Genomic DNA, 13133 nt, shown 5'->3' with positions numbered 1-13133 from the left:
ACCATATGATTGGAGCATTGCTAACATAGTTCCTATTTTTAAGAAAGGGAAGAAAAGCGATCTGGGTAATTATAGGCCTGTTAGTTTGACATCTGTAGTAGGCAAGGTCTTGGGAAAAATTTGAAGGAAAAAGTAGTTAAGGACATTGAAGTAAATGGGACAAAATACAACATGGTTTTACAAAAGGTAGATCGTGCCAAACCAACCTGATCTCCTTCTTTGAGAAGGTAACAGATTTTTTAGACAAAGGAAACGCAGTGGATCTAATTTACCTCGATTTCAGTAAGACATCTGATACCGTGCCACATGGGGAATTATTAAATTGGATAAAATGGGGATCAATAGGAAAATTGAAAGGTGGATAGGGAATTGGTTAAAGGGGAGACTACAACGGGTCCTACTGAAAGGTGAACTGTCAGGCTGGAGGGAGGTTACCAGTGGAGTTCCTTAGGGATCGGTTTTGGGACCAATCTTATTTAATCTTTTTATTACTGACCTTGGCACAAAAAGTGGGAGTGTGCTAATAAAGTTTGCGGATGATACAAAGCTGGGAGATATTGCCAATACAGAGAAGGACCAGGGTATCATACAGGAAGATCTGGATGACCTTGTAAACTGGAGTACTAGTAATAGGATGAAATTTAATAGTGAGAAGTGTAAGGTCATGCATTTAGGGATTAATAACAAGAATTTTAGTTATAAGCTGGGGATGCATCAATTAGAAGTAACGGAGGAGGAGAAGGACCTTGGAGTATTGGTTGATCATAGGATGACTATGAGCCGCCAATGTGATATGGCCGTGAAAAAAGCTAATGTGGTCTTGGGATGCATCAGGAGAGGTATTTCCAGTAGTGATAAGGAGGTTTTAGTACCGTTATCAAGGCACTGGTGAGACCTCACCTGGAATACTGTATGCAGTTCTGGTCTACCATGTTTAAGAAGGATGAATTCAAACTGGAACAGGTACAGAGAAGGGCTACTAGGATGATCCGAGGAATGGAAAACTTGTCTTACGAAAGGAGACTCAGGGAGCTTGGCTTGTTTAGCCTAACTAAAAGAAGGTTGAGGGGAGATATGATTGCTCTCTATAAATATATCAGAGGGATAAATACCGGAGAGGAAGAGGAATTATTTAAGCTCAGTACCAATGTGGACACAAGAACAAATGGATATAAACTGGCCACCAGGAAATTTAGACTAGAAATTAGACAAAGGTTTCTAACCATCAGAGGAGTGAAGTTCTGGAACAGCCCTTCCAAGGGAAGCAGTGGGGGCAAAAGATCTATCTGGCTTTAAGATTAAACTCGATAAGTTTATGGAGGAGATGGTATGATGGGATAACATGGTTTTGGTAATTAAATATTCATGGTAAATAGGCCCAATGGCCTGTGATGGGATATTAGATGCGGTGGGATCTGAGTTACCCAGGAAAGAATTTTCTGTAGTATCTGGCTGATGAATCTTGCCCATATGCTCAGGGTTTAGCTGATCGCCATATTTGGGGTCGGGAAGGAATTTTCCTCCAGGGCAGATTGGAAGGCCCTGGAGGTTTTCCGCATTCCTCTGTAGCATGGGGCACGGGTCACTTGCTGGAGGATTTTCTGCTCCTTGAAGTCTTTAAACTAAGATTTGAGGACTTCAGTAGCACAGATATAGGTGTGAGGTTTTTTGCAGGAGGGGTGGGTGAAATTCTGTGGCCTCCGTTGTGCAGGAGGTCAGACTAGATGATCACAATGGTCCATTCTGACCTAGATATCTATGAATCTATTTAGCTCTCACCTTGCAGGGGGGAAGGGCCCAGGCCATCAGTGGACAGGAGACAGAGCGTTGGCCATTTACGTACCCTGGCCCTTTGCTCTGCAACAATTACAGCCCCTTATCCCACCCCCTAGAGACTTAAGAACTGCATAGGGGAAACTGAGGCACCCCTTGTCACCAAGTTCCTGGGAGATGCTCTGGAACTGCTCCCCATGAAGCCAGTCAGGACTCTGGGGCAGTCTTCTTTCTGGGAGCAGCCTGTCTTCAGGACCCACAGCTCACACAGCTTCCACCTTCCTGGGTCTGACCTCGGAGCATTCAGCCTCCTCTGCCCCTCCGTGTGCTTCCCACAGCGAGTCCGCCCAGGCAGGGTCCTGGGGAAGCCAGAGGGTCCTGTCCCGCAACTTCGCAGTCAGATGTGACTCTCAGCCAGCCAGTAACACAGAAGGTTTATTAGACGACAGGAACATGGTCTAACACAGAGCTTGCAGGTGCAGAGAACAGGACCCCTCAGCTGGGTCCATTTTGGGGGGCAGTGAGCCAGACAACCACGTCTGCCCTTCACTCCATGTCCCAGCCAGCCCCAAACTGCAAATCCCTCCAGCCCCTCCTCCTCTGGGCTTTGTCCCTTTCCCAGGCCAGGAGGTCACCTGATTCCTTTGTTCTCCAACCCTTTAGCTCTCACCTTGCAGGGGGGGAAGGGCCCAGGCCATCAGTGGCCAGGAAACAGGGTGTCGGCCATTCTCTGTGTCCAGACCCCTGCATACACCTGCCCTCTAGGGCTCTGCAATGATCATACACCCTTATCCCACCCCCTAGATACTTAAGAACTGCCTAGGGGAAACTGAGGCACCCCCACACTATTCAGAGGAACCATTAAGAACAGTCCCACTTCATCACACAGGTGCCCCTCCTCTTTCCCCCAGACCAGCGTTACATCAGGGCGGGGGGGGGGGGGGGCTTTGCCCTGTGCAGCTGGACTGATCACAGGGGTCACTTCTGGTCTTGATCTCTAGGGAGCTGCCCGTCCCTGTGGCATGGTGGGTGTGTGTGGAGGGAGGCACCTGTTGCCCTAGTCCCAAAGCTGGGGCTGGGGAGCGGGGGCGGTAGAGCCTGCAGGGGACAGAGACAGAGAGCTGTCAGCTCAGCAAGACGAGTGTGTGGGCACACGCCTGTCCTGGGACTTGGGGACCAGGCCCCTGCAGCCACACAGGAAGCAATCCCCCACCCCAGCCCTCGGCAGCCCCCCCATAGCTCCCCCACTCTCCTGCAGCCACACAGGGTGCCCAGCCGACTGGCTCTGGCCCAGGTAGCCTGTAGCAGCAACAGCCCAAAGCCAGGACCCCTCCTCTGCCGCACCCCAGCTGGAGCTGCCATGGGCAATGGGGTGCCTGCACCCGGCTCCACCCAACTGGGCAGCTGCACCCTCAACCCCTAAACAAAGGAGCAGCCCTGGGGACAGCCAGGGCCTCTGGCCTTCTCCCTGCCACTGCCCCAGCCCTGCTGGGCCTTCCCCACTGGCTGTGCCCCATTGTGCCAGGGGCAGGACACACAAAGGCCATTGTGCAGCCAGGGGCACAGCAAAGGCCCCGCACCACTTACAGCTGCTGGCCGGCAGTGCCCGTGGCCAGAGCGACTCCAGGACTGCAGGGGGTGAGGAGCCGGCCTGGGGGCCCAATGCCCTCCCCTGTGGGTTACTCCCTCCCCAAACGGCTCCCTACGGCACTATACGGAGGTAACGGCCCCTCCCTGCTCCGACTGCCACTCCCCAGGGACACAGCGCGGTTCACGCTCCTCTTCGCTGCAGGGCCCTGCTGGGAGCCCTGGTCCATTGGGTTCATGCCCCCCCAGTCCTCTCCTGAGTCACTGCTTTCCAGGCCACCGCCTGCCAGCCGGGCAGCCTGACCCCTATGCCTGGTTCCCAGCCTTAGCACCTTGCATGCGACTGCATTTAACGCGCACGTTGTTCCCAGGAGTCCAGCTCATGCAGTCACGCTGTACACGCACCCTGCCCTTGCTCGCCACTCCACCATTTTTGTGTCATCTGCAAACTTTGCACAGGCCACCCACGGTCCCGCTTGGAGTGCGGGACGGCCCCTCACTGCACTTTCACTGTGTGTGTCATTATTGGCTTTTTACAAAAGCAAACTGAGAAACCCACAAATTCTATCACACCGCCCTATATTGACACCCGTCTGGGGCAGCAGACCTTCAGGGCCATCGCACACAGGTCTGCCGCTTGAGCTAACTGAGTAACTGACAGCAGTAGTAGGTTGTCATCCTCCCTGTGGGCCAGACAATGGCACAGGTGAGACACACACTTTGCTGGGGGTTCACAGCTTGGACCGCAGAAAAATGCAGACAGCCAGGAATCCTGGACTCTAGGCCAGGGCTAGCAGGTCTCTGGCACCCATGTGAACAGGGGTTTTTCAGATCCAGATGTGGCCGGATTGCAGGGAGGGCAAAAGGCACATCCCTGGCAGCAGGGTGACGCCTCTCCCCCTAGCCTCTCCAGTGCAGGGCTGTATGAATTCTTTCACATGGACAAACTGACTTATGCCCCTGCCCTGGTCCTGGCGGCGCCGGCTGACACTTCTGTGCAGGTGCCCAGGCGTCAAGCTTGGCTGACACTGAACACGGTCACACAGTGAGCAGCGTCCGGCAGCCCAAGGAGCGGGCCGGCCACGCGCACTGCTGCCAAGGAGCTGGGAAAGCGGCTGGTAAAGGAGGGGGCCACATTCACAGAATATCAGGGTTGGAAGGGACCTCAGGAGGTCATCTAGTCCAGCCCCCTGCTCATTGCCCAAGGCCCCAGCGTTAGTTCGGGTCGTCGGGCCCAGAGCGGGCTGGGGGCCGAGTGAGGGGAGGTGGCAGCACGACGGCAGCTGAAATTTGGTGCCGGCAAGCGCGCAGTAAACCAGGAACCGTTCACACCCATTGCCTGGTTCTAGATGAATTGAAGCCGCTCCGAGAAGAGACGAGAGCATGGCTCTGGCCAGCTCTGTGCAAGCTGCTGATGGGGCAGCAGCTGCCAGCCACACGGCCCCATGGTTAGGGTGGGTAACGAATGGGATGGAAAGCGCGATGATATCACTGAAGGGCAGCAGTGCCCACGGCTGGCCATCTGCTCAGTTCTCAGAGCCTCTGCTTAGAAAGGTTACAGCAGACCATGAGCATGGCCAGACTGGGTCAGACCAACAGTCCCTCGAGCCCAGTACCTACCTCAGACAGGGGCCCGTGCCAGAGCCTCAGGGGCAGTGCAGGGAAGAGGGTAAGTTTCCAGAGATCCCCCAGCCCCATCTTCCTCTCCCAGTCACCTCTACAGGACCTGGGGGGAGAGAGGCCATGGGGCATGGCTGTTTAACGTCCAGAAGAGACAAACATCAGGAGACATGCTGGACAGTAAATAGAGCCTGACACAAGGCAGGGCATCTGGCTGCTGTCAGCCCAGCTCAGGACACACGGACAAGGGGGCGGCTAAGGGCATTGCTAGGGGCTGAGTGAAGGGAACAGCACTGCCCAGGTGAGCCAGGGGCTGCGTGAACTCCCTGCCCCTGGACCAGGAGCTGCCGTCCTGCTAGACAGACAGACGCGTCTCTTGCTGGGGGCACAATGCCCTGGGCAGGGCATGAGCGCCCGGCCTGACGGGCTGGGGAAATGGGGTCCATGGGCAGGTCACCCAAGAAGCCCAGTCCAGGGCTCCTGGGGGCAGTGGGACCGGCCCCATCCCCACGTGGGTCCTGTCTCCCAAGGGCAGCATGGTATGAATGGGGCAGAGGAACCTTAGGCTCCCTGCCAGGCCACATCTGCCATCCAGGGACAAGCAGCAGCTCAGAGCAGAAGGAAGCTGTTTCCAAGGAGCAGGAGGGGCCCAAGGCTGGCAGGTGGTTAGAGCTACTGCGAGCGCCAGGAAAAGCAGGTCCCATGGTGCTGGGCAGGAAGCCACCCGCCTGCCCGCCCATGTCCCGGAATGCTGCCCACATGACACGTCCCACAGAGGGGCTGCGTCTGCCCCTTCCTAGACAGGGCACACCCCGCTGTTCTGGGCAGGAGGCCAGCACATTCCTGCCAGGAGGGCGTCCTTGGGACCTGCACCTTCCTGACACTCGGTGCAGCGGCCAGGCCCTGCACATGGCCAGAGTCCCTGGGAGAGCGCAGCAGGGCCTCCACCTGGGCTGCCTTCACTGCCCCCTTAGCCCTGCCAGGGCGCTCGGGGGAGATGTGCCCCCCCACAGTGGCAGCAGGAGCATGGTGCCCACTGCCCCTTGCCGCCTTTGGGCCCCAGGCAGCACCTCTTGGCACAGCAGCCCTCACCTCCCCCGGCCCTCTGGGCACTGCCAGCACCCATCCCCAGCCCTGGCAGCTGCATCCAGCTAGAGCTGGGCCCAGCAGGAGCAGGAGTCGGTGGAGCTGCTCCCCCGAGGTCCCTGCTGCCCAGGTCCAGACCCAGCTCAGTGCCAGGGCTCTCGACCGCTCTCCTCCCCTGTGCACACAGCACACACGGCCCCTTGTTTGGGGCTGCTCCGTGGCCAAGTGCCCGGAAACCAGCCCGTGACCTTTCTGACAGACAGAGGCGGAAGCCGACGCTCGTGCTGCACTAAGTGTTGGCTGCTATTTACGGGACGCGGTGGTCACAGGGCACAGCGGCTGCCAGCTCACTGCTGGAGCCGTTCCTTCAGAGGCAGGGTGCCCCGCCTGCTTGCCCGCCGGCCACGTTCCCCCAGGAGCCCCCGAGCGGGCCCGTGCGACAAAGGGGGGGATTTTCTTGGTTTTGTCAATGGTTTGCATGCCGAAGGGGTGGGACTCAGTGTCCCTGGGTGTTACTGGTTTAACGAGGGGATGGGAGAGGGGGTTTGTTAGGACACAGGACTAGCGAGGGAATTGGGACCCCGGCCAATGGCCTGGAGAATGGAAACCCCAGCGACTGGTGACCTGGGGACCTGGAGGCCCAGCTCGGGAGTCACAGCTCGTTCTGCCCAGTGGGAGGACAATGGGCTGCAGAGAGAGGACCCCGGTGACCTGACCAGCCAGTCTGGCCAGAGGGGGCCAGAGGACGGAGGAGGCCCAGGTGACCCTGTTTACCTGGAGAGAAGACAATGGACAGAGGGGGGCTTGGGGTCGGTGATATTGGATGCCCAGCTGGGCAGCAGGGGGGCTCAGGGCTGGAGAAAGGGAGCAAGCAGAACTCCCCTGGATGCAGGGGAGACTTGGATGTGCTGTGCTGAGGGAGGCCAGGCCTGATAGCCCTGAGAGTTTCCTGTATTGTGTTCAGACGCTCAATAAACCCTCCTGTTTGACGCCAGCTGATAGTCGCTCTGGTCTAGAGAACAGGGGGCATTATTCCCTCTGGGAGTGGAGGCTCCAGGGCTCCAGAGTGAGTGGACTCCCTGAGGGGCCCACGCCGAGAGACAGGTGGGCTAAGGCTCAGAGAGGTGCGGCTCCAGGAGGCAGAGGGGCTTCCGAGAAAGAGTGGACTCCTGAGAAGGGCTGTCACACTGAAGGGGTTTCCCCAGGGACTGTACGGGCCAGGAGTGGGCACGACCTGAGAGCCCGTGACAGCCCGGCCCGGCGCTCACAGAGCTCTGAGATGGGACCAGCTTGTAGGGAAGCTTCCCAGCAGGCCCCAACTTCCCCAGTGCCCCATCCTAGGTGGGACCTCCTGGGGCCGGGTCCTGGCTGGGAAACACCAGGAGGGTCTGACTGAAATCCCCTTGAAACTGTCCCGTTTCCCAAGGTACCCGGGAGGCGTCTCAGCGGCCCCGCAGCCTGCAGGACCCTGCGCACGGACCGCAGCCCTGGGGCTCCTTCTCAGAGTGACTGAGCAGAAAGGGTTTGGGTTTTCTATAAAAACGTTCAGGAAAGTGGCATGTGGGACCCGAACTGGTGCAGTAGCCAGGGCAGGGCAGGGCAGGGCAGGGCCGGGCCAGGGGCCAGCTAGGCCAGGGGCCAGGGCAGCCAGCGGCTCCAAGTGCTGAGGGAGGGAGGGTTCCCCAGTGCCTGCCTGTCTCACCTCTCATTCAGGTTGACATTGTTAACCCCTTGCTGTCCAGGCCCCATCCCACAGGGCAGGAGAGATGCCCGGGCAGTGCAAAAGGTCTCCGGTGCGCACCTGCTGTGTGCTCTGCAGGCAGAACGGTACCCCTGACTCCCAGTGCATGGCACGGGGGGCTCCCGCCCTTACAGCGCCACGCCCTCCCCGCGAGAACCTGACCCTGCAATGCCAGTCTGAGCCCATCGCGTTGAAGCTGTTCACTCTGAAACCTAATACTGTGTTAAATGTCCATACATTAACCATTTCACTACTGACCATTTCACCAGGAATACCCAGCTCCAGCACTTCTGCCACTGTCCTAAACAGCCTCTCCAGGTGCTGAGACGGCCAGTTGCAAGGGAGCGTAGCTCCCTCTGCCCCCCATATCACTCCTTTGCCAGGGTTACGAGGGGTAAGTACAGAGATCTGCAGCCCGGAGCCTCTGGGCAGTGTAAAAACCAGGCAATTTAATAGCAAAATAAAGGACAGGGAATCTCCATCTCACACGGCTTCTCACTCACTCATGCTTGGCACGCCCCCAGGCTGCGTTGGCTCGGCTCGGCACAGCACAGCACGGCATGGCTCACCAAAGCACAGCTCACGCAGAGTCCTGCAAAATCCCCTCCCGCTGCCTAGGGCTGTTTGCATGGTCCAGGCTGCTGCAGGGAGCAAGGGGGTTACCATCTTGAGAGCGAGCTGGGCAGCCTGGAGGCCACGTTCCCAGCAGCAAACGAGGCTGCAGCCAGTGTGTCAGGACAGCGTTACCCAGCACCAGCATAGCCTGGGCAGTGCCAGGCACAGGGCACAGCCACCAGACTCAGCTGAGCTCTCGCTGCCCCAGCCCAGCGTTCAAACCCTTCCTGCCCCAGATCACTGACTCCCTGTACTCCAGGGTCTCAAAGGGCAAGGGACGGGGACGGGGCAGGCCAAGGCCCCCTTCCAGGGTGCACACAGCTGGCAGCAGGGCCTGCCAGCCCCCACACCCCTCCAGGGGTGCACACAGCCGGCGGCAGGGCCTGCCAGGCTCCCCCACTAAGAGTCCTAATACAAACAGCTGCTGTGTTTTGTCAGCCAGACCCCGCTTCCCCTGCGCCAGGCTCCAGACAGGCCTCTCCCCTTCCCCCCTCTGACACAGCCTGGCCAGCCTGCGTGGGTGCAGCTGGCACTGGGCTGCACTGGCATCTGAAACCCATGGCACCACAGTGCCCCCCATCATGTGCCTGCCAGCAGCCCTGGGTGCTCCGGTCGTCTCCGCTGCAGCCCTGGCTCAGTCCCGGCCTTCCCAGATGTCCTCCCGCTGCTTGTTCTCCAGGCGCTTTCTCTCTGCAGAGACAAGGGAGGGAGGGTGAAGCTTGGCTCCAGGCCCCTGGGTTCCGAGCAAGGGCCCGCACCAGCCCCGGCTGTCCCAGCCACAGCGTGTTCCATGTCCCATGCCCCCCGCTCCTGCTACCCTACTGCAGCACCCCTCCCAGGCCGTCCACTAGACGGGCAGGGGCTCTCGGGGCTGAGAGCAGTGAGGCAGAGGGCCGGAAAGGGGGGCCTGGGAGCTCCCAGCCTGTCTGTCACCCCCACCTGTGAGCTGGCTCTGGTGCCCCACACCGAGCGCGCTGCTTGGGCTCCACCTAGTGGCACGAGCTGATCCCTGCAGCCCAGGAGAAATGCACCTGCTGCCAGAGGCAGGTGGGGAGGGCAGTTGCCCCTGGCCTGAGGGGGCCCCTCACTCAGCTATTCCGAGGGGCGCAGTGGGGTGGACCCACAGGAATGGGAGGTCTCTGCTCAGCTCCAGGCTTTTCCCTGCCACTGTGCCCCCCCCCACAGCACCATCATGCCCTGGGTAAGAGTGGCAGGGACTCCTAGTCCCAGAGAGCACTAACACCACCCCACAAGTGGGCAGGAGGGAGGGGGCCTGGGCAGGGGGCGAGGGTCTGCATGGGCAGGCAGGCACACATGGGCACACCACGAAAGGCAGAGTGCTCTCGTGGCAGGCAGACAGGTAAGGGTTAATCTCCTGGCCCGTTCCATGCTCACGACAGACAGACACGCTCTGGACATTCACCGTGACCTTGTTACACTCGGTCTGTTTCCTGGCCCGCCCGGCTCGCTCCATCACCGGTTATCTGGCCGTTGCAGCTGGAGGGCCGCGAGCCAGCTGCCATGCCTGCCAGAGGGGGCCGGGCAGACTGACAGCCTGCAGCAGGCTCTGCCCAGCAGCCCAGCCGATTGCCAGATGCTGCCCCAGGTGGGGCTGTAGAGGGGCTGCAAACCGTGGAGCCGAAGACAGGTCCTGGGGTGGAGAACCCGCTCCCCCTTCCCAGAGCTGCCTGCACACCCCCAGGCAGAGCGCTCCCCCTTCAACCAGCAACAAAGGGCTGAGCTGGGCAAGGCCCGGGGGGCACTGCAGGGAACAGGCCCCACCATCGTTCTCCCGGAGCTAGCCAAGACAGGCAATGAGATTTGCAGCAGGCACTAAATGGGGGAGGGGCTGCAAGCACCAGCAAGTGGCGGGTGAGGGCACCATGGCACAGGGACCCCGCCTCAGAGCGAGGGGAAAGCTGCGGGCAGGACCAGAGAGGAGCTGGCACTGCACAATGCCCTGGGCCAACCTCACCCAGCGCACGCACCCAGCGACAGATGGGGCAGGGCAGAAAGGAGCCAGGCCGGGCAGTGCTGACGTGGGAGGAGGGCTGGTGGAGCAGGCTAAGCCAGGACGGGGGCAGGAGTGTGCAGCCCTGGGCGGGCAGGGCCAGGAGCCACTGGACAATCTGCGGGAGCCACCAGCCCCAGGGACTCACCAAATGCAAGTGTGGGGCCTGCTGGGGTTACACGAGGCAGGACCCAGGATTTGTTCCTGCCCCACCGTGCTCTGGTCTGTGAAGCAGCACAGAGCGGCCCCCGGCGGGGCTAGGAGCCAGGCAGCTTGGCCAGTGAGCTGGGGGAATGGCTTCCCCACCAACCCTGCATCCCCGTGTGGGGAGGGAAGGAGTGCCCGGACTGGCCATGTGGGCAGCATTTGCCCAAAGCCTGGCCCATGTCCTGGCAGCACCAAGCTGTGCCAGGAACGAGGTGGGCATGGAGCTGAAGCGCAGGGGCTGGTCGTGGGGCTCCGCTGCCCGGTCTCACTGCTTGCCCAACTCCCAGAGCGGCCAAGGGCCAGGGCGTAGCACAAACTGGCATCTAACCAACGCTGCCCAGCACCACCGTGCCACAGCCTTTCACCAGCCGCTCCGCCCGCACTTCCCCACCCACGAAGCTGCAGCCGCCTCTGGGGTGGGCTGGGGCGAATGCCTAACCCCCCCCCACAAACGGCAGGGGGATTTACTTTCCACAGAGGGAATTTGGCCAGAATGCCTGGGATAGGGCCCGAATTGGGGGCAAGGCCCAGGGTCAGGGCTCAGCCGCCCCCTAGTGAAGAGCACTGAACATCAGCACTGCTTCCCGCAGCGCCTGCAGCCCCCCGGGTTCTCCCACGCAAGCACAGATCCCAGCGTGGCTGCAGGTGCAGCCAGCCAGCCTGACGGCTCTCCACAAGCAGACAGCGAGGCCTGGGCCAGGCTCTCCCTGAACAGCCAGCAGCAGCAATCGGGCAGCGGGCAGCAGATGGCTGAGAAACCCCTGCATGCCCCCACTGCCCCGACGTGACACCCCCAGCGCCTGCAAGCCGAACAGCCCAGGCTGCAGGGATGAAGGAAAGCAGCAGGAAAGCAGCAGCTAGGAGCCAACCTCGGGCCTCCTGCAGCTTCTTGCGCTCGGCCTCGCGCTCGGCTCGGCTCTGGTTGCTCCGCACTCCGAGGGCTCCGATCACCAGCCTCCGGGCCAGGGCCGCAGACGTCTCCGGACGCTCTTTCGCTGGCTGCAGGAAGTCTGGAGAGAGGAGATAGCCATCACCCCAGGGACTGCAGCACGGAGCTAGCAGGGACGCGTGTCCCAGGCCTGGCTGTGGGGAGCGCTAACCCGCCCCACACTGTGATCGCTGCCAGACGCCAAGGCCCTGTCTGCAGTGGGCTCCCCCATGCGGCTGGCTGCACTGGGGCCAGATGAGTCCTAGCCCTGCTCCCTGTCCGGTCCCCGCCCCGTGGGCACCTCCCTGCTCTGGGCCATGCAGGCAGCTGTCCTCCCTGTGCCAGGCCACTTAGCACCGGGCCTGGAGCAAGCAGCCACCTGTTCCCAGGGGATCACGGCAGACCGAACCAGACGCTGGCATCCATGGCCAGTCCCACGCACCCTGACCCTGCAGGGCACTCTGAGCACAGCACGGGGGAGGTACAGCTCTCTCCTGGCTCCAACACTGCCCTGCCCGTGGGCCAGTTGAGCCGCGATCCGGGTGCTGCACGGCCCCAGACCCTTGCAGCAGCATTCCCATGTGATGACTCCACTCCTGGAGCCCAGCAGCTGGGATGGGGAGGTTGCCCCCCTCCGCACTCACCAGCACAAGCCCTGGCTTTGGCTTTGGCTGCTCTTGTGCCTTGCGCCAGGGGCCGGGTCTTCACCATCACGTGCCTGCTGCTCAGGGCGTCGCGCGCTGCGGGAAGAGGGCGGGGGCCAGAGTCAGGGAGGGACCCCCAAGGGAGCTGCACCAAGAGCCGGGGAGCCTGCCGGGCAAGCCCTGAGAACAGGGACCAACAGGGCTCTCCCAGCTCCTTGGCCCCCAGGCTCAGCAGTGCCGTGCCCAGCCTGCCCTTGCGGTAAGGGAAAAGGAGCACGCCGGGCAAGGTCCCATTTCTGTGCCATGCCCATGCCCGAGCAGCCCATGCCCACCCGGAGACCAGTGCCGGGGCACCTGGACCCAGCCTCCCCACGCCCCACAGGCAACAGCAGAGCAACGAAACCAGCCCCAGGCTGTGCCAGGTGGGGGGAGGGCACACCCAAGAACACCCCAGCAGCCACAGCTGGCAGTCTCAGCGGCCAGCCTCGACTAACAGCATCGCTTGGCTGTCTGCCAGTCGCTGATCCACAGCCCTGCCCATCCCAGCAGGAGCCCAGGCAGGTCAGCCAGCCCTGTGGCCAGCACACGGAGCCCAGTGCCTAGCACCCTGGGGGCGAGCGGGTGGACACAGCACTGCCCATCTCACCCAGGCTGCTCCTTCAGCAGAGACTCCAGCCTGGGCACCAGCAATGGGCAGGACTTTACCCAGGAGCCTCACAGCTGCACCCGCCCCAGCTCTGGAGGTGCACGTACCTGCAATGGGGCTGGAGAAGATGCCCAGTGCGTGCGTGTCGTCCACCCATTTGATGTCAAAGCCTTTTTTCCTGCCAGGGAGAGCGAGCAGCTGAAATATGAGGCATCGATGGCATCAGCACCGTGGGGGCGAAGGACAGGGGGCACCGGGGCCGCCAAGGACAGGGA

At 60.8% G+C, this 13133-nt stretch overlaps 1 protein-coding gene across 6 annotated transcripts in view; it reads right to left on the bottom strand.

Moving 5' to 3' along the window:
- Positions 1-8236: 8236 nt before the first annotated feature.
- Positions 8237-13133, bottom strand: part of R3HCC1L (R3H domain and coiled-coil containing 1 like) — a 60288-nt gene continuing 55391 nt past the window's right edge. For 5 of the 6 annotated variants that reach the window (XM_073354648.1, XM_073354651.1, XM_073354652.2 and 2 more), the window contains 4 exons: positions 12966-13036; positions 12213-12308; positions 11510-11650; positions 8237-9112 (listed from right to left, as the gene is read on the bottom strand). In XM_073354648.1, the coding sequence (XP_073210749.1) occupies positions 9057-9112; positions 11510-11650; positions 12213-12308; positions 12966-13036 (364 nt within the window). In that variant the 3' untranslated portion in view covers positions 8237-9056. Of the gene's footprint in view, positions 9113-11509; positions 11651-12212; positions 12309-12965; positions 13057-13133 lie in introns of those variants that run through there. The other variant, XM_073354653.2, reaches the window with a different exon arrangement.

Source organism: Lepidochelys kempii, chromosome 7 (assembly GCF_965140285.1).
Source record: "Lepidochelys kempii isolate rLepKem1 chromosome 7, rLepKem1.hap1, whole genome shotgun sequence".
Classification (NCBI taxonomy): Eukaryota; Metazoa; Chordata; order Testudines; family Cheloniidae; genus Lepidochelys; species Lepidochelys kempii.
The sequence above is the reverse complement of the archived record's forward strand: the minus strand, read 5'-3'. Positions and strand labels throughout refer to the sequence as shown.